The sequence below is a fragment of the Mugil cephalus genome, chromosome 19 (assembly GCF_022458985.1).
Source record: "Mugil cephalus isolate CIBA_MC_2020 chromosome 19, CIBA_Mcephalus_1.1, whole genome shotgun sequence".
Classification (NCBI taxonomy): domain Eukaryota; kingdom Metazoa; phylum Chordata; class Actinopteri; order Mugiliformes; family Mugilidae; genus Mugil; species Mugil cephalus.
Genome location: NC_061788.1, coordinates 4,148,753 through 4,169,317, shown reverse-complemented (window position 1 = coordinate 4,169,317; position 20,565 = coordinate 4,148,753). Strand labels below are relative to the sequence as shown.

The 20,565-nt window shown below is 40.9% G+C and overlaps 1 protein-coding gene across 7 annotated transcripts in view; it reads left to right on the top strand.

Annotated features, from left to right (window-relative positions):
* The window catches only part of mast4 (microtubule associated serine/threonine kinase family member 4), a 116,960-nt gene that overhangs the window by 7,649 nt on the left and 88,746 nt on the right, over window positions 1-20,565 (top strand). For all 7 annotated transcript variants that reach the window (XM_047570584.1, XM_047570588.1, XM_047570586.1 and 4 more), the window contains exon 2: window positions 15,115-15,268. In XM_047570584.1, the coding sequence (XP_047426540.1) occupies window positions 15,115-15,268 (154 nt within the window). The remainder of the gene's footprint in view (window positions 1-15,114; window positions 15,269-20,565) is intronic.

Genomic DNA, 20,565 nt, shown 5'->3' with positions numbered 1-20,565 from the left:
AAACTGATGGGAATCTGTCGCTGGAGTGGAAGTGTACACAGAGGATGTAAAGTTGGGATTTAATGGAGGGCAAGAATAGACAAGTATGAATTTGGGATGAGCTGTTCTTGGATGGGCTTGGTTTTGGCTGAAGAATCAAATTACTCATTCGAACTACCGTGTGTTGTCATCTTAAGGGTTTGTGGGAATATTCCTGATTGAGTCCCTGCCTCTGTTCGTGTGCAGTAATCTGTGCACGGCTAAATGTTTTTTTTATTCTGTGCTGGCTTGTTCTCTGAAGTTGGAAGCGCGTCCTTCAAACATTGCCTCATCGCTTGCTTGCATATCAATATTTGCGTCTGTTTGACAATGTTTAACTGTCTCTCCGTACAATGGTTCAATCCCTGCGGTGTTCCCCTGAAGACACAGACGTTTATTTGAGCAGTTTAACCAGTCGGGACCATTGCAGGGACGTGGACGTGTGCTCCGAGGCTAAGAGGATTAACACAATCTGGTTAAGGCTCTTTTCACTCCTACGATGGGCTTTCCTTCCAGGATCCACCGTTGATTTTTGACCCAGTCCTTTTTTGTATGAATGTTTAATTTACGATACCTGTAATGACTCGGTAGGCAGGAAGTTTTATTTATTTATTCATTTATTTATTTTTTTTGCATTTAATCAAAATGTCTCTTGGTCGGGATTTTCCTCTGTGTCAGTGTAGATCATCACATGGAAGCAAGGTAAGAAATGCCTCACACAGCTGATTAGACTAGAAAGTAGAGTGAATGTCAAGCTTTGACGTGTTTCATTTCTTTGTTTTTAATGTTAACAAAAGTGTTTTTGAACCCAATCTGCATCATATTCGATCAAATTCTTTATTTAGCTGTTGTTCTGTCTATTTTCTGAGACTTTTACGTTACGATACTACTGGTCACAAAGGTTAAAATTTATTCAGTGAACATCAGATTAGATCAAATTAGGATATACCTCGATCAGGCATAACATTATGACCACCTTCCTATTATTGTGTAGCTCTTCCTTGTGCCTCCAAAACAGTTGTGATTCTTCCGAGAATGGACGTGGACCTTCTGAGTAGAGATCGACCGATACGTCGGCCGGTCAATAGAGGGTATACGAGGTGAAAATTGGCAGTTGCATATGGAGATTAGCAGCATTAGTTTGAATCATAGGCTTTAATAGGGTCTAAATCGTACAGTCAATTTAAAAAATGTCAAGAGCTGTTTTGTGATTGACTGAACCAACAGATTTGAAAAGCAGTCAGAGATATATTTTTGCAGACAGGTGAAGTAAATGTATCACTGCATTATGAAGAAATAACTGGAATCCAGACACAGAAACCTGGTGTTGTGGTTCACATTTAGTGTCAGGTAATATTAATTTATGCTGTATTTTTTGATGAAGTCATACCATACGTTACTTCTTAAGTTACGTTCTGGAGGGCTGTCAGATAAGTTTGTGGATGTTGTTGTCATGGTGTAGTTACGGCCGACAGTCACTATTTCAGTTCCAACAATAAATAACGATAAACAGAATATTTGTGATCGCTGTGATCATCCTTTTAACGCTACAGTATTATAAGGCTAACGTTACTTCTACAGTGAAGCTCTTAGCGTTAGCATCTTTTATTTAGCTACATTTATCATAACTGAAATGACCTTAAACTAACTCAAACTGAGGCTAATCCACTTACTAGTTTGCATGGATCATTGTTGAGTCCAGTTGTCCTTAATTTGATCTGATAATCCACATTTTTCCTGGTCTCGCTGTATTTACTGATACATTTCACCATGTTTTTGCCACTCAGGGGGCGTGGCTCCAGGCGACAGTGACGTCAATACATACCCTCTATATATAGGGCCTATATTTGCATTTTTTTTTTTTTTTACTGATATTTACAGACAGGCACACACAGGTAGCACTGTGCTGCTGGAGGTGCTGTGGACCCATGCAGCCCATACATTGCCCCTTCTCAACTAGCAGAGTGCGTGTATGCAAGAGCGTTAAATATTATATAATTTTATCACGTAAATGGAGGGAGAAATAGCAGCATGGACTCCAAATATTGGCTTAGAAAAATTGGCCAATGCTGATATGTTTAAAAAAAGAAAAAAGAAAATGGTATCGGCCTTCAACAATCCATATCGGTCAATCTCTAATGTTCCACCTAAACTAAGGTGGAATAATATACAATATATCTTAATTGTTAACATATAAAGTTCTTTCTTTCCTTTTTTTTATATGACGCTTAAAATGTACAACATCTGCAACACTGAAAGTCGAAAGTAAAACACAAATGTGCAAGTAAAATGAAGTTTGAGGTTAACCAAATGCAAAGCGGAAGCATCAAGTTTAATTTTCTGAAAATATGTCTTGACATGGAAAAATTTGGGACCTCATTGTACGTTAAACCACGGTTACAGTCAAACTAGTCACTCTATTACTCATCTTGTTCTTGTTCGTGGTCGGCCATTCCAGATGAACATCACGACCAAAATGTAATCAGCTGTTCCGCAGCCTGAGGCCTGTCTCTACACCAGATCTGATGGAATGCATACAATCGGTCTTCAAGGCAGGAAAAAATTCCATAGAGAAAGGAATAATTCATGGTTTAATTCCCCCCAATGCTGAAGATAACTGGTCTTTACACGGGTAATTGTATGAAAGGGGAGAAGGAACGGAACGCTGTATTTTTCTAAGTTTAGATCTTGTCAACACAGGAAGCTGAATTCCCATGTGAGAGCACATGAAGCGCAGATCCTCAAATCTCAGGCTTTTCTGAAGCCTCATTGTGTCACTTTCAAGAGTCTGAGTGAGTGAATGTGAGGTGAAGAGTTTCAGTCACGGTTAGTTGGATTTGAGACGTTCAAGTGGTGTTATTGTCGAGAGTAAACGCCGGGATCCTCGGTGCAGAGAGACGGAAAGGAAGAGGGATTCAGGCCAGACTGGAATTTGGGGGAGAGTTGAGTAAGACAGATGTTTGGGTGACAAGGTCGACCGCATGGTTTGCTCTACTGCAGTTGACCCTGAGACGGAGAAAAAAAAGACATACGAGCACGGTTCAAGAGTTCGCGGAGCACAGTTCACGCAGATATAAGCGTTGCATTACATAATAAAAGTTTGCTTCAGGAGTCATGATGTAGGTGGTTGTGTGTTTCTGCAGCAACAATCCTCCTCTCATATATTCTCCTCCAGCTAGCTGAAAGTTTGCTAAACTGCCCGTAGCTTATGAACTGTAACTAGGCGCGGGAGCCCGGGGGTGTAGTAAAAGTGCTGCTCTGCAAGAAGTTTGGAGGATGAGGTCTTTTCATTTCGCCTTTCCAAAACCAAAAAAAAAGCACCCGAGCCAAAGTATAAGCAACGGATTTAACTGTGATTATTTGTTATTTTCCTCCGAGCTGCAGAGTTAGCATGCCTGGCTAAATGCCCTTACATCCTCTGCGGTGTGCTTCCCCACACTGGATGGAGGCCAGGTTTAACGTTGGAAGGGCCGTTCTTTTATTGGATTTAGAGGAAGGTTACGCCCTGCGGTGCAAGACAAACTCCTCACCTGATGTTAGCACCCGGCTCACGTGCTGCAACGTAAAGCAGAGACCAGGAGGGGTTTGCAGAATCTTTTATTGCTTTTATGGCTTTTATTGCAAAATATCAAGTAAATAAAAAGATTAAGAATACAGTGAGCTGCAGCAACAGAGAGCTGTCTGCAGTCGTTCCCATGCATATTTTCTTTCTTAAAGCAACAAATGCACAACCCAGTCCTCAATGTCTTTTTACTTGCAACAATTACTGTTTAAATATTGAATCTGGTGCCTTCAAATATCATTAACAGGCGCTGTTTTTGTCCACAGATTTTCAGCCTTGTCTTTTTTTCTAGAGAGGAGCGCATACGACCACCTAAACAGTACTCTCCTTTTAATACGACATGCTAAAACGTCAGCTGAAGCTAATGGAGCTAACGGCTAATTGCTGGTTTCTTGCTCAAAATAAGAAGCTTGACCTAACCTTCCACCTGCTTCACGCTGGCAAACTCCGAATCTAAAGAAGTGCATTCATTCATGCGGATGTTACTTAGATATGTAGCACCCATCTAGCCCAGACCAGACCAGGAACCCCCACCTCATAGCAATGACACTACTTGATGGCAACGCAAAAACGCTTTAGGAACAACTAAAAAAAAAACATGAAGAACAGCGCTAGGTGTTGACCTGATTTCCAAACCTTTGGGTCCCTCAACCAACAGGACCTAAATGTCCTCCCACTAACAACATTGTGTTGCTGGACACCACAGGACACCCTCAGAAGACGCATGTCCATTCTCTGATGAGTCACAACTGTTTCACACAACATTAGGAAGGTGGTCATAATGTTATTGGTTGATAGGTGTTACTGTGTAAATCATATGAAGGCGTCTAATCCTCCTCTCATGCTCCACCTCTAACCACTTTTTGGGGTTAGCTGGGTTTTAGGCCGAGTCACTTCTAAGCTGCGATGGCCAGATCTAATGCACCAAGCTCTTTTTCTTCTTTCCAACATATGTCGTTGTCCACATCTCCTGCACTCGGGTCCTGTTTCTTTAGTTAGAATCAAAAATCTCATCTCACAGTTGATGTGGAGCAACTTTTGTGTGTCACCTGGATTCGTGAAGCGGCCGTGTCTGGACAAGCTAACTGGAGCATGAGCCTCTGGGTCCCCGCCCCTTCAAACTTACGCAAACATGTTATGATTCTGTGATGAATTCATGTGTGCCAATTCAAATAAGCCGCGATGAATCACTCTTAAATAACATGGGAGGGGAAAAGGGAAAAAAAAAGATTTGAATGAATATGTTAATTTTCATGAGTAGGTCAGTAACCTGGAGAGGTGCAGTTAAGACACTGGGATTGAGATTATCTAACTACCACGCACCGCTGTGTCTTTTTAGGGTGTACACATCTACAGCTAAAGAAGATTTCTCAATGAAAATAGGTGTAACCTTTACAAGAGGAATTTCTCCTTTTAAAGGCTCTTTCTCTCTTAAAACAATAAATAATTAGCTGCAAAGTGTGTGACTAAATCATTCGTATCGTTGGAGAAGGATATGCTCTGATGAGGAACAATGGCAGGGAGCGCGATGAGTAAGCCAGAGGATAGCAGTTAAGGTGTAATGCCTCTTGATGTATGGGCCCTCTCTTCCTGTTTGACTGTAAACGTGCTCTCGTCGTGTCCTAGCAACCAACGAAAGGCTCCGTTAACAATTTTTTTTTTACCCCCCCCCCAGTGTTAAAAGCTTCCTTTCATCCATCTCATCACTGAAATGATAAACAACACTTCACCACCGAGCCTTCAAACAGAATTAATATCCCACGACTGCGACTGGATGATTCGTGCCTTTTTTTTTTTGTGCGCGTGATGATTATTATGTGGAAATCATGACCTCTTACTAATGCACAACCGTCCTAGTTGTTTTTTTTTTTTATTTTTGAAAAAAAATGTTGACGACGAGTAGAAGGGAGGACATGGAAAGTGTTGTTTATGTCATGGGCTTGTGGTTTAGTGGCGTCGGCTGCATGTGGACACCACAGAGTTTCCTTGGCTGAGACGAGTGGAGTCGTTACCACTCAGCCTTGAGGACGCTTGCATTGGTGTGTGAAGTATATGCAAGTCTTCCTGCTGCTGCTGCTCTGACCCTTTGTTTGTTTAGGTAGCCATGCATGCTGGTGTGTATATACCGGTACAGAAAAAGTGTTCCGCCTTTGAAGCTGAGTGTTTGTCTCTTCCTTTTCCCCCTTTTTGCTGCTCTGCTGGCCGTGTTTATCTTCAGTTTGGTTAAAATCATTCCCATCAGAGGTTCCACCTTAACCGTTTCCATGGATGCTAAATTAAATGGTACATCGGTTGAGGCAGGACCTCTATGGGTCATCGCACGGATACTTCATCAGTTTGGGATCTAGTGAATTTGGAGGCCAGGTCAACACCTTGTTATGTTCTTTGTTTGTTTTGTATTTGTGTCAGGCTGCTGTCATCAAGGAGTGTCATTGCTATGGGGTGGGGTTGCCTGGTCTGGTCTAGGTGGGTGCTACATGTCTGAGACCTTGCGTCCTCATATGGGGACATTAAGCTTTAGGTTTTATTGCAGCTTATTCTGCATCTTTTAAACCTCCATCAAATTCTACAGTTAAAACGTATTTATTTACACTCTAAAAACTGCTGTGTTAAAAAAATAACCCAAGGGTTGATCAACGATGGGACAGAACACATGCTGGGTTATTTTGACCCGAATGTGATATGCTAGCTAGCACTATCTAACATGAACTGTACTGTTTATTATGCTACATTAAAGTTTAAAGAACCACCACACTCTGAACCACCAAACATTAAATTATGAAATTCAAAAAGTTATTGTTATAGTGAGCTAGAGAACGTTAGCTTAATTTGTCAGAGAATGTCAAAGAATAAAAAACTTTAAAACCACTTGATCATGAATTATATTAATTTCAAAACTAATAAAAATGTAAGTTAAATATTCAATGTAAGCAACCAGAAATATCTTGTGTGGAGCCCTAAAATGAATCAACCAGGAGTTGGGTTCCATTAATCCAACCATGTGTTCAGCTATAAATGAACCCCTTTCAACCCCATTGACCCAACGCGAAACAACCCAGCAATGTGTTTATAGTACCTCAAATAACCCAGAAATATGTTTACAGAAACAACCCAGCAAGTTTAAGAGTGTACTGTATGCTTATTAACGTTTCTAGTTTGATATGAATTTAACAAATTTCATCACTAGCAACAAGCTAGAACCTCGCTAATTACCAAGTACTTGTTTGAGACATTCTGTCTTTGCTCAGCTGTGTTCAGGTATTAACTGGTGAATTTAGTATAATATAAATAATTAAATAATCCCAGTGTCCACATATGAGGACATTGTTGTTTTTTTGTTACATAAACTGCTACTACCTGTTAAAAGATGATGCATACTTTTTACTGATCCCAAATGCCGTGGAGAAATTAAAAATGCAAACCAAACAAAACCTCTGGTCTCAGGAGGTTAAGTAACATCAATGAATGCCAGGTCAGTGGTTTTAATGTTGTGGCTGATCGCTGTATGTGTCCACATGCCCCAAGATTTCAGTTGCTGTAGAACTTAATTGACAAAGTGTTTCTGCTGCTTCAAAGATGTTGGAAAAGTAACGGCAGAAGAAGTTTTTGCATAAATTCAATAGAAGAAAATGATCAAGACTCAATCAAAATGAGCTGTATTTTCCTTAGCGTTGCTGTCGGCATTAATTCCATTTTCGTTCATCTTGTTTCAACAGTTGGTTGTTTTTCTACCACCATGTTTCAGTCCCTCCTGCAGCCTTATCACCTGGTGTTTACCCGACGTGGAAAACAAATGCTCAGAAAGAATCAGTCAAATGGTTTACGTGAGACATTTTCCAAGTGGAATACTAGTGTCCACGTAAACAAAGCCACTGATGGCAGGGACACTCTGAACAAACACTCCTTACTTCACTTATTTCCTCTGATTCTTACTATTATTAAGGTAGAGAGGCTCACTGGCTGCCTGCAGTCATCTGAGAGTGGTTATTTAAAAGTGAAACTAGACACAAATCAGACATCAAATCTGCAGCTCCCCCCAGCTTCATAGAGTCTTTTAGCAAGTTTCACTTTGTGGTTTAGCATTACAACCCACAGCTTCGCTGTTTTGCTTCACCCTAAGTCTCTAAAAATCCACTTCTCAGCAAAAAGCAGCAGTTAGACACGAGGGCCGATGGACTGACCAGAGCATTTAGCAGCTGTACAGACAGATAACTCCCCCAGGAGTCAACGAGAAACAGCTTTAAGAGAGTAAACAGAAGATAAAACTGATATCGTGGCTAACAGACCCCAGAGTTACAGGGTTGTTTTGTAAGCATTAATAGTTTGTCTTCTCAATAGAAATGAGGATAGTGTGACAGTAAAAAACAGTGAAAACAAATACAGTCGTGCAGCTTCCAGATGTAAACACGTCGTCTCTGCAGAGCTGTGCAGCTCACTCTCTTTGTTTTTCTAACCTGCTTGTTGTCTGCTTTGGCAACAAAGCCTTGTTGGTACTGTCCACTTTGTGTGAAGCTGAGGGTGGAGAGGCGGATAGAGGAAAGGGGGAGTGAGGGTGGGTGGGTGGAGGGGAGGGGGGGGGTCCAGGTCAGGTTTGATCCTGCTCTGTGCTGCAGGTGGAGAGGAATGGTAGGTGAAAGGGCGACGGCTGCTGCCAACTCTGCAGCATGTGAGCTTCTCGCTGTGATTGGCCGACGGCAGCTCCCTCTGTGTAATCTAATAGGCATTTAAGGGCTGACACCCACTTTCAAAAATCAGTGCAGATGTTTTTATTTATTTTTTTATCCTTTAATAAGAGAGCATGCTGTCTTTTAAGTTGCTTAAATGTAGACATGCATGGAAATTGGGGAATCTGCTCGACCCAGATGACGAACCACGGGCATCGGCTTCAAGTGAAGAAAAAAAATGAGATGAAACTCTGGTCAGCTTTGGCAGCTAGCCACAGTTTTAACTGGCTGGGATTTCAGCTGTGGTGCATCAGGAGCATGAAGGCAAAAGGTTGCGAGGATTACAAGTCCTGTACAGTTAAGCTTGTTTGTTGTGTGTTGGGCTCAGGATTGTTAGATTGTACTGTGTGCTGGACGTCTGCAAGAACGGTGGAAGAATCTGAATCACATACCTGTTGATTTAACAAAACATTATGACCACCTTCCTAATGTTGTGTAGGCCTCTGTGAATCATCCCTCAGACACTTGATCAGTTTGGGATCTAGTGAATTTAGAGGTCAGGTCAACACCTTGTGCTGTTGTTCATGTTTTTTTAGTTGATCCTACAGCGTTTTTGTGTGGTTGTCTGCTGTCATCAAGGGAGTGTCTGCAGCTCGTTACATTCTCCACAAGAAGTGAGACATTTGTTCTGGCCTCTAGTGCTGCTAGAATGAGAGCAGAGTTCATTTTGGCCACGTCTTTTACACTCCACGAGAAACTAAAGTACTGAACTCCAATTTTTTTATTGTGTGAATTTATAGAGGAATCTCGATTTCTGTCACAAGTTCAGCAACTTCAGTGGTGGAGGAAGAATGTGGGATTACCATCCTACCACTGTTTGAAACTGAAGAAAATAAGTTTAAAAGATTAGAACTGATTGGAAACATTTTTGAAAGATTGAAGGTTTGAGGGCATCCAGAATGTTTCCAGAGTCTGAATAACCCTATTGTAGTGTGCCGCCATTGAAGTGTAGCTCAGGCCCCGCCCACTGCAGTGCATGTCACACGCGCTAAGCATCATGGGAGAAGCGGGAGATGAACGATGAGAGACACTTTTGTTATTTTTGGATGTTGGCCAGTCTATGTGTCGAGAACTGAACTCATTTTGTAGCCGCAGCCCGAGGAGCAAGAACCAACTTCTCATTTCTTGCGAAACTCTAACAGCCTAAAGTAACATTCACACTAATTAATCGCAGGTCCCGTCACTGGTCGTAATGTTGTGGCCGATTGGTGTATATTTGACTCCAAACTTCAGACTTTGACCCAGTGCAGATGATTTTATGTCCTTTTTATGAGCTGAAAGTCGCACTTTTGATGGTTATATGGGTGGAAACATGCAAACAGACAAAAGACAAACATTTCACCGCTGCTCATTTGCCCAAAGTTATTTTTCCACCTAGACCTCGACCAGAAAAGTCTAGAATTAAAGAGGATGACCAAAAGCAGCACGAGCTGGATTGAGAAACTTGAGTACTTCTGCAACATTTCCTTTATAGATGTAGAAATCGCGCTTGCGTTGTCTTGTCAGCCGGGTCATTGTACATACGGCACATGTCATCATGTTCAGCGGTGTTTAAAGTCACCATGACCTTCCCATCCAGAAAAAAATGCGACCGAGGCAGGAGTTTCTCGTACAGAGGCCGTGTTTGCTTATTGCCTGTTTGCGGTACAGTTACATCACCGCATGTGTATGTCCTTAAATTCCTGGACACCTCAGACCTTTTGGTCTTTTTCTGCCTGAACGTTTCCACATCCAGTGCTGAAGGTTTAAGTACTTTCTGCTCCACGACAGTTTATTTGGTTTTAAGGTGAAAGTTGTGTAGGTGTTTTTGTGTATTTTGGCTGCTGTCAGCAAGGAGTGTCATTGCTATGGGGGCGTGGGAGGCCTGGTCTGGTCTAGATGGGTGCTACATGTCTAAGTAACATCTACACAAATTAATACCAGCTCCAAAAGACATGAAAATCTTGTGACAGTGAATTGTCACTTATCTCACCAGTCAGTGGTTTTAATGTTGTGGGTGATCGGTCTATATAAGTGACACTTTTTGATGCTTCCTGTTTGCAGGGCTGATTGCTTTTGATTGAAGGACTCTTTAGATTGTGAAGCAGATAGTGTCTTAGCAGCATGTTTAGACAAGAATAACAACATCGCTACTGTTGTTAATGGTGCAATGTGATTTAATTAATCATCTATTTATTTAAAATACTGTAGGTATTTTACGTTATAGCTCAACCAAGCGTTGCATGCGAAGTCATGCTATAGACTTTTAATCCGTGTAATACAGGAAATGAGCAGCTGCAGTTCTTCTCAGGTTCGATCTCCTCTGCCTCCGCTGTGTTTACAGGTTAAATATTATGTGGTGGCTGTAGGGTGCTGTTTGTTTTTCGTTAAACTTGCTACAGTGAAATGTTCAAGAACGAGTGAAAGTCTGCTACGCAATGAAATCACTGTAATAGTTGGAATATTATGTTGGGGTATTATGCGCCCATTTTGGACATGATTATTCTAACTGTGTATTTTGTTATGTTACTTTTGTGTTGCTTTATAAGCATAATTCTGTCTTGACTTTATAAGATCACATAAAAGTATAAAATCATAAATCTTGAAGAAATTGGAGTTGGATTGCTGTAGTTAAAAGCTGAAGTCTTCCAGATGTCCCTCTTCTTATTAATGCGTTCCAGTTCCTCTTCGTGTTCTCAGGCCAAATAAAACATATAAACCCACCAGTGGACACTGGGTCTTGCGTTAAGGTCTCGTCCCTGATGACCATGCCATTAAAAACCCCCCCAAGGGACTATGAAACCACATCAACTGACTTGTTTTGACACAACAGAGCAGCAGCTCTACTCTGCGCTCCCATCGTATTTCTCTAAGGGCGCAGTCGCTCTGTGGAAGAAGCTTATTTTAGCAACTTGTGTCCGAAATTCCACTGTTTCTGTTAAAGTTCAGGACAATGTCAACTCCCTTGTCACCACAACGGTCCGGTACAACTCCTGCACTACTGCTGATGCCCAGTAATCAGTTATGTGATGCAATGCAATGTTTTTGTTTATTTTCTTTACAGTGCAGAGCAAAATACTAAGTATCAGCATTGTTATTCTATGTATGACACTGTAATATACAAACATCACTGTACAAACACTGCCATACAAACATCTCCATAGAAACACCGCCATACATATATCGGCATACAAAAACATCAGCATACAAACATCACCACACAATCACTGGCATACAAACACTGCCATACATACATCCCCATACAAACACCGCCATACATACACTGCCATACATACGCCGCCATACATACACCGGCATACATACGCCGCCATACATACGCCGCCATACATACGCCGCCATACATACGCCGCCATACATACGCCGCCATACATACGCCGCCATACATACATACGCCGCCATACATACATACGCTGCCATACATGCGCCGCCATACATCGCCATACATACACTGCCATACATACATAGCCATACATACGCCGCCATACATACGCCGCCATACATACACCGCCATACATACATCCCCATACATACATCGCCATACAAACACTGCCATACAAACATCGCCATAGAAACATCGCCATACATATATCGGCATACAAAAACATCAGCATACAAACATCACCACACAATCACTGGCATACAAACACTGCCATTCATGCGCCGCCATACATGCGCCGCCATGCATACGCCGCCATGCATACGCCGCCATGCATACGCCGCCATGCATACGCCGCCATGCATACGCCGCCATACATACACAGCCATACATACACAGCCATACAAACATCGCCCCCCTCCAACATACCCATCCTCTCTCTCATATTCAAAGTACAAAATTACAAAGGTTATATCACAATATCAATATAAAGTGCGAATTGCAACTCAAATCAATGGCTCCCCAGCAAAAACATAAATAAGCCCAGGATTATGTCCAACATCCTGTCAGTAGCAAATATGCCTCCTTCTCCTCCAACATGAATACATAAATTAGTCAGAATTTTCAGGCTGCAGAAGCTTTAACACATGGAACAATTAATCCAAGCTCCTGATGTAGACACTGAAATTTTTTGTTCTCAGTTCAGAGCTATCAGGCCTGTAATAGGGCAAAGTTCATAAACTCTCAGTTTTAGAGCTGTTGGATATATATGTTGCAAAATCATACTGGGATCTAGTGGAATGTTCATTGACAAAATGTTTCTTTTGTTTTCCGTTTGTCACATTCCCAAATTTAATGTCTAAACGTTCCTTTTCACTTTGTTGCGTGTAATTTATGCTTGAAAACCTGAACGCAGATCTCTCAGTTGTAGGGTCATTGCACAATGCTGCTGAAATTCTTCTATTTGGAAAGGCTACTACTGAGGAAGCAACTCCTTTGAGACGTTCACTTCCTTCTCACTTTTGCTCCCTCATGATTTCTTACAACACAGGCCGTCTTTGGTCTCCTCTTTTAACCCTTTAGAACTGCGGTTTTTTGAATTACTGTAACTCAAAGTGGATTGCGCCATTGACAAAATTCAAAGTGTGGCTGAACACGGTCTGGAAGGCCCAACTTGAATTTGACTTTTGGTCATTGGTGAGTTACGGTAATTCACAAGCTACCCAAAGTACTGTATGTATTCTGTGGGTACATACAGGACTTTCAATCCATCAATGTACTCGACTGCATGTGCCACAGGAGTTTAGACTCAGCTGATGTGTGTGTTCAGACGTAGACGAGAGGAAATGCTCAGTGTTTCTTCTTTCTTCTTCTTCTTCTTCTTCTTCTTCTTCTTCTGCTGCTGCTGCTGCTGCTGCTCAGACACTGGGTTGCGGATATGCACGGTTGAAATCTATTTTTGGCTTTAATGGCGTAAGAGTGTGTTTCAGACAAACAATGAGCATCAGTGTTTGCTGAGCTTTGGTGTATCAGCGTCATGAGATCTTAACAGTATCTGTTTGTGCTGGGTTAAAAAAACAACAACCATGGACTGTTTGATTATTAGCGCCTTTAGTGGTACGTGACCAGATTAGCTGCATGAAATGTATCTATTGTTAGATCGCTAATGGATGAAAGTTAAGCATGTAAAACGTTTTCCTGCCCCACGTCTCCGCATTCATGGCGAGGTCAAGCCACCCTGCTCAGTTCTCGTTGTCCCTCATGGAGCTGGGATCATGAATCATCCCACAGAGAAGCAGAGGGCATTTCCTTCTCCGTCGTGTGTGTCTTTGTATTCTCAGGGAGGGCCTCTTCCTCGACTGAGCTTTGTTATGTGGTCTGAGCTTCATGCAAACTATTATCATCTGAGAACACAATGGGCTGGTGTGATGTGTTGTTGGCTTTTTTTGCCGAGCATGTTGCCTAATCTAGGCAGATTCAAAGCGTATTTACCTTTCCCACATGAATTTCCCTCCCTTCAAGAAAAAGCTGTTGGTCGTTCTGGTTTCCTTGCATCTGTTTAACCTCATCATTGCTAAACATACGCTGATCAGCCAAAACATTAAAACCAGTGACAGGAGAAGTAAATGACACCTCGTGACAATTCACTGTTCTGCTGGGAAACTTTTGGACCTGTGAGGATGTTACTTAGACATGTATCACCCACGTAGACCAGATCAGTCACCCCCACCTCATTGTAATGACACTCCTTGATGGCAGCAGCCAGACACACACACACACACAAATGTGTTTTAGGAACAACTCCCCTTAAAGACACCACAGGACATCCTCAGAAGGTCCATGTCCGTTCTATGATGAGTCACAACTGCTTTGAAGTCACAAAGGAGACCTACACAATATTAGGAAGGTGGTCATAATCTTATGCCTGATCAGTGTGTATTTCAGTATAATTCGCCACTAATTCTTCTTCAGTTCGTCCCGTTCCCCTTTAACCTTTTTCCCCTTAAAGTTTAGATTTCCTGAAAGAAATGGGCAAGTGTGTCTACAGACGGACCAATAAACTCGTCATTGGTAGTTGCACAAACTGTTCTTAAGTTTGTGTCTGGACGAAAAAAAGTTGTATTTGAAGTAGAGATCGACCGATATATTCTTTACTGTTATCGGAATCGACTGATATGCGGGTGCCTTCGATACATTTACAGACAGGTTCATGATGCTGCAGACCCGTGCAGCCCATACATTAACCCTCCTCCACTAACAGAGTGCGTGCAGCTGGAAGCTGGAAAATGCTTGTCAAGCACCCCTAAAAATAAGAGTTGAAAAATAGTTTTCCTTGTGGTTATAGATCTTTTTACGTTATCACTCAGCGGCGACACATTACAGTCATTAGCAACAGTCCTAACTTTTATTTTTGTCATTAAGTAGAAGTTTACAAGCTGACGTTTCAGACCTTAGAATTGCTCCTGTTTGTGCTCTACTCTCTTTTTACCTGTTAGATTTTATTTTGTATGCATAAGAGCTTTAAATATTCTTTGAGTTTCATTGTATCATTTTTGTCATATAAAAGAAGGGAGAAGTAAAGCAAAATCGGTATTGGTATCGGCCCTAAAAATCCATATCGGTCGCAGGACAAAGACAACAGCTTTCCCTTTAACAATTCAGTATTCTGAATGTTTTTAGGTATTAAGTGATCTAAACCACATGTCTAATGCTTTATAGGCCAAACAATTAATCAGTTAAACAAGAAAATAACTGTCAGAGTATTTGGTTGTGAAATAGGTCTTTGGTTACAGCCCTAAATGTGTCATTTAGCCGCAAACAAATCAAAAAGAAGCTTCATTTTTAGGACTGTGGACCTCACCCTTGTATTGGTTTAGCTTTAAATGTGGCCCTTACCAATCCTACATTTTTTTTTTTTTCCTTTCCCCCTCTAGTTGGACAACATCCTCTATCCTCCATCCACATCCCTCAGGAAGTCCAGCAACCCTGAGCTGACCTTCGGATTAAGTCCCGCTCTCAAATTTAAACGTCATCTCAGCGAGGATGGAAGAAACGTTCGAAGGAGGAGTCTGGGCGGAGGTCTCACAGGTAACGCTCCGTTTTTTACTGTCTCAGGTTCAGATCTGTAGTCTGGTCTGTTAATAAAATGTAAATGAGTAGAGAGGCACTCAAAATCTATGAGGAGACTGAACCGTTGCACACGAGTCCTTTCTGCTGCTTTGTCGTTGTTATTTTTAACCTTAAGTGTCATTTTCACTTCGCGTTTTCTTAAACTTAAAATTGGGTCTCAAAAGCAACTGCATATATTTAGAAAATGATCTTAAGTGATCTTTTAAATACACAACAGAAATCCCTGGTGCAGGTAATAAACTTACTACGAGGTGACATTTTTAAAAGGGGTTAACATGAATCATTTTAATTATCCGACTCTTTCGCAATCTCCCATGTCCCTGTGTTGGCCTGTTTTAGTTTGTTTTGATCCGTGTGTTCCTAATTTTCCATAAAAATATGACTCACAGTCTTGGCACGCACATGATAACATATACTTTTTTTTTTTTTTTTTTTTTTTAAAAGCATTCGGGAGGACAGTTTGTGTATTTATCTATAGCCTGATTTGTCTTTACTGTCATTAATCTCGCTGAATACAACCAAACATAAACAGTAGAAGTCCATCAGCAGCTCTATTAATCCTTCCAACCTTCATGTGTTATTTTTACTTCTTCCCAAAACATTAAAAATGTCTCGGTTGAGCGCAAAGGGAGAAAAAAAAAGACACACAAACCGTCTGTCTCTTTTTAAACGCATGGCTGCTCCTTGTTAGTTTGAATGTCATTTTATCCCAATTAAAACCCTGTCGTCCCTCTGGAGATATATTTTTGTTTTTATTTACTCCTGTTCCCAAGTGGAATTTCATTTATTTAGTTCAGAGCTTTGAAAAACGACTCCACATTAATCAGGATAATCCGGCGATCCTCTGCTGTGAGCCGTCTCCTGGAGTAGCCTACCTTTTTTTTTTTTTTTTTTAGTTCACAAGGCTTTCAAGTTAAAACTTCAAATATTTGACTTTTTTTTTTCTTTTTTCCCCGTAGCAGTAAACAGTGGCCATCTGTTATTTAACCTTGGCTCTGAAATGAGAGGATTTATCACATAATTCTACAATGACGGTGTCAAACTTAGCAGGAAAAACCTTTCGTAGGTGCATCGGGAGATGAGCTGCCAAAGTCAAAAAATGATTACATCATCATCAACAGACCACACAGATCTGACCCAGATGTCTCCAAACTGAACAAATTATTATTTGTATTAGCCGTGAGCTCAGCTAGAAGCACGGAGGAGCAGTTCAAGAACACTTTTATGCTTTTTTATTTTTTTCTTTTCTCGCTTGTTTGAAGGACGCAGCTGGATAAAGATGCACGAAGAGCTTTGTATACACATACTATTGGCTAGTACTTATTTGGCTATAAATGTTTCATGTTAATAGAACTACCGGAAATAGTTTAAATTAAAAGGAAAGTTTTATGAATCTTAAGTTGCAGGTTGATGAATTTCCTCTGCAGCTCTTTTGAGACTGGGCTGTGGTTGAAATGTAGCCGTTAATGTCCGTTAGGTTTTGAATCTGAATTGTACTTTTATGCTAAATATGAACATGAGTCACAGGATTAGTGAAGAGCAGTTTTTGGTGCTTCCTGATTCTACCTGATTTACTGCGAGCGCCTTTCGATGGGCAGGTAGCAACTGTATTATAGCGTATTATTGTAGGGGCTAAGTAGACATTGTTTCATTTTTCAAAGTTTTTCATTTTCATGTGGAAAATCAAGTTTGATTAAGTGGCCGTTTGAGGAACTGCAGCTTTGGCTTCGTTATTCATCACTGGAACGTGTCGATGAATGTCTCACATTAGCTTGGACACATTCCTCCCGGTGGACAATTTACAGAGACGTGGCTCTTTTGTTGTCGGTTAATTGGAAGATGATGGGGACTGATGGTGTCATTCATGATTCTGAACGGTTTATTTTTCCCCACTCATTGGTTGTTTACAGAGGACTTCACCTCGCTGATTAAAATGTTGACCTTTTCACAGTCTGTGGATGATGGTGCTTTTCATCAGGTGCAGCTTTGAATGAATGCATTGCCCTTTTTACTAATTGGTCTCCGTAAAGACAAGATGAATAAACAAACATTAACCCGTAGGAAGTCAACTTTGACTGGACTGTGCTGTTAAATCAAGATGACGAAGATGTCTTTGTTTATATTCAAAGATGAGGTTTCCCATCTGTTGTTCTTTATTTGGCTGTTAATATTCCACAGCATTAAATTCATTTGTTCTGTGAATAAATGTTGCAGAACTTTAAGCCTATTCCTTCCAGTTTTTCAAAAAACAATGCATGAAAAGCATCATTTGTTTGTTTTTCTTCCATTTCTGTTCTACCTGTTTGTTAAAAATACCAAATTTGAAGCTGCTTTGAGTAGAGATGTTGGTGCTACGTACAAAGAGACATCAAAAATATGTATTTTTCATAATCAAAATGTATATTTAAGTTGTAATTGCATATAAATTACACATAATTACAGATGGGGTGCGGTTGCAATGATTAATTTAGTAATGTAGACGTCTCGTGACTTCTCATGCAGAACAGGAAGCAGCAACATGGAAGTGGCTAATGCTAACGTAAAACAAAAGGTCCAAAGTTTGGGAACATTTCTTACACAAAATAACCAAAGAATACTCTCAAATTCAAGTGTTATAACCTCGCACTCCCTGCTGCCGCCTCAGCTATGCATGAGTGTTTTGAAGAGGAAACATATTTTGGAAGATTCAGACAGACTTCGGTGAAATACTTAGCTCCCGTGCTAGTAGCTAACCTGAATTGCTGTAGATTGCTGGAGATGGAGCAATGATCGTCGACGTATTATTTGTGTCGTGACAGTTTAAAGGCTTAAATAAATATAAGAAATAAGAGTCATTGGGGTTTTTTGTGCGGTTCCTAACCCAGATTAGTCGACTGGTTGTTACTGTGACTCATCAAAATAGTTGTCAGTCGGAGCCCTAATGGGTGAAGCAATCGTATGACAGGCTGATGTGTCACAGCATACGAAAAGATCAGTTAAAACTGAAGTCAGCTTTACATTTATGTTGCGTGTGTCGGACGTCATTCTGACTTGGCTTCCACTGAAATCATATTGTAGCTTTTTAACTGCTAGTGTGAACAGATAGCGACCTGTGGCTAGCGACCCGTGGCGGCGTTGACCTCTCATTCAAAACCACCAAACCCATTAAAGCCTTGCTGTGATTTACACGATTGTCAAATTTCCCCCCGAAGTCTGTCATGAGAAATTATGACCTATAGAAACCCAAAGCCACGTTGGCCATGGAAACATCAGAACCACAACCAGCTGACTGAGACACAGCGTCTTCCTCAGAGTATAAGTGCTTTCTGCTGTTTTTATATTTGCACTACTTTAGCCATGAGCTGACATCCAAAATGTTGTGATGTACACAAATAATGACAATAGATGATTCTTGAATCTTGATAAAGTTGGACTTTTTAACATGGAAGCATATTGTGGAATGACTCACTTTTGGAGCCTCGAGTGGTGTTTAGAGGAACTGCAGTTAGTTCAGGCCTGTAGGTTTGCAGCATAACAACGAATATTCTTCTATTTGATGTTTAGCCTACTAGTTTTTACATATAAGAAAAAATACCAATGACCAACAATAGTAATAATGTATGTATAAATGTGCTATACAACAAAACTAACCAAATATCAAATAAATTAAAGTAATAAACCATAATATATTAATAATTATTATGAGATGAGATAAGAATATTACAGTATTCTCATCCTCCAAAAATACTTCAAACTGTTTTTTTCCCCCTCTTACAACATATAACAAGCCTTTCCAATGCAAGATGTGTTGGAATCTCCTTTAACCAAAAGTTTACAGAGGGCAACTGTAAATTTTTCCAGAAAAGATCAGAACAGTCTTGTAGCTCGAAGAAGTCCAAAGGCTTACAGGGAATATTCTTACTCACCCATCTAGGAAATGACTCCCGTTCTATTCTAAGAAAATTATTATTTTTGAGCTTTCCCCAAACACAATGGAAGAATGTTCCTTTTATCCTCTGAACATTTAGAACAAATATCTGGAATAGTAGGACACATTTGGAGCTACTTATAAGTTTGCATCAGCCATTTATATTGAGGAAAAAAAAAATTAAAAAGCCTGTTGACTAGATGTTATGATTTATTATGGTGATATAAAACGTGAAAGTCTTAACATGCCGAATTGTGTAATAATCCACTAATTAAAGACTAAGACTGTCAAATTTTTATGCTGCGATAAATAAATCCTTCTGTCAGTGTTAATATGAGAGCTTCTGTTTGAAGTCCCACAGTTTCCTTTTTGATTTAATAAGTTATTCTAAGCGGCGTGTCTGACTGGATGAATGAACACATTTGAATGGAGCTGAACAGTAACCGTTCATGCAGAGGTTTGTTTAAATTTCACACGACTCTGGTCAGGAGGGCGTGGCTCAAACATCTGCTCGGTGTCGGGGAGCTGACCTTGCACATACAAAGCTCCCCATGCAAATATAACCGCCTGACGCTCTGCTTTTCTAAAAGTGTTGATTAATGAGAGCGACGAGAGATTTCCTCTTTGCTGGGATGTGATGGGCTCTGGTGAGGGGAAAACATTTGCCGGTGAAGGAAGGAAGGACCTCGGTTTTTCTCCCCTCCTCATCCTGTTTGGTCTCCTCTTGGTTCTCCTGGCTTTACTGCAGCGATCAGAAGTGAAACCGAGAGGATGACCGCAGCGCCGCAGGCAGGAATGTGCACGGCGTGTTGTTTTGAACAGCTACTTGCTGGCTGCGAAGGAGGGAGAACGTGGAGCCGTGGTTTGGATGCTGCTACGGTTCAGCAGATGTTTAATATGTGCTGCGCAGACCATGTGGTGAAGGAGATTAGGCTAAAATGAATTAATAAAACTGGTTGGGATTTTAGTTTTTATCAGGTCCATCTGTGGGTGGTGCCATTTGAAACTCACATGACTCGGCTCTGTTGGTGACCTAGAATTCAGGGAACCGTCCTGACTAACCTGGATGGTATCCTGTTTTTGAAGTGGTTCTCTTAACTCTACACTCACCGGCCATTTTATTAGGCACACCGCGCTAATAAAAGGTTGGGCCCCCCTTTTGCCTTCAGCGTACTTTCAACAAGTTGTTGGAAACATTCTTCACAGATTTTGGTTGTTGAAATCGAGACTCGTCGGACCAGGCAACGTTTTTCCAGTCTTCTATTTTGTCCAATTCTGTAGTCTCAGTTTGCTGTTCTTAGCTGACAGGAGTGGCCCCCGGTGTGGTCTCCTGCTGCTGTAGCTCATC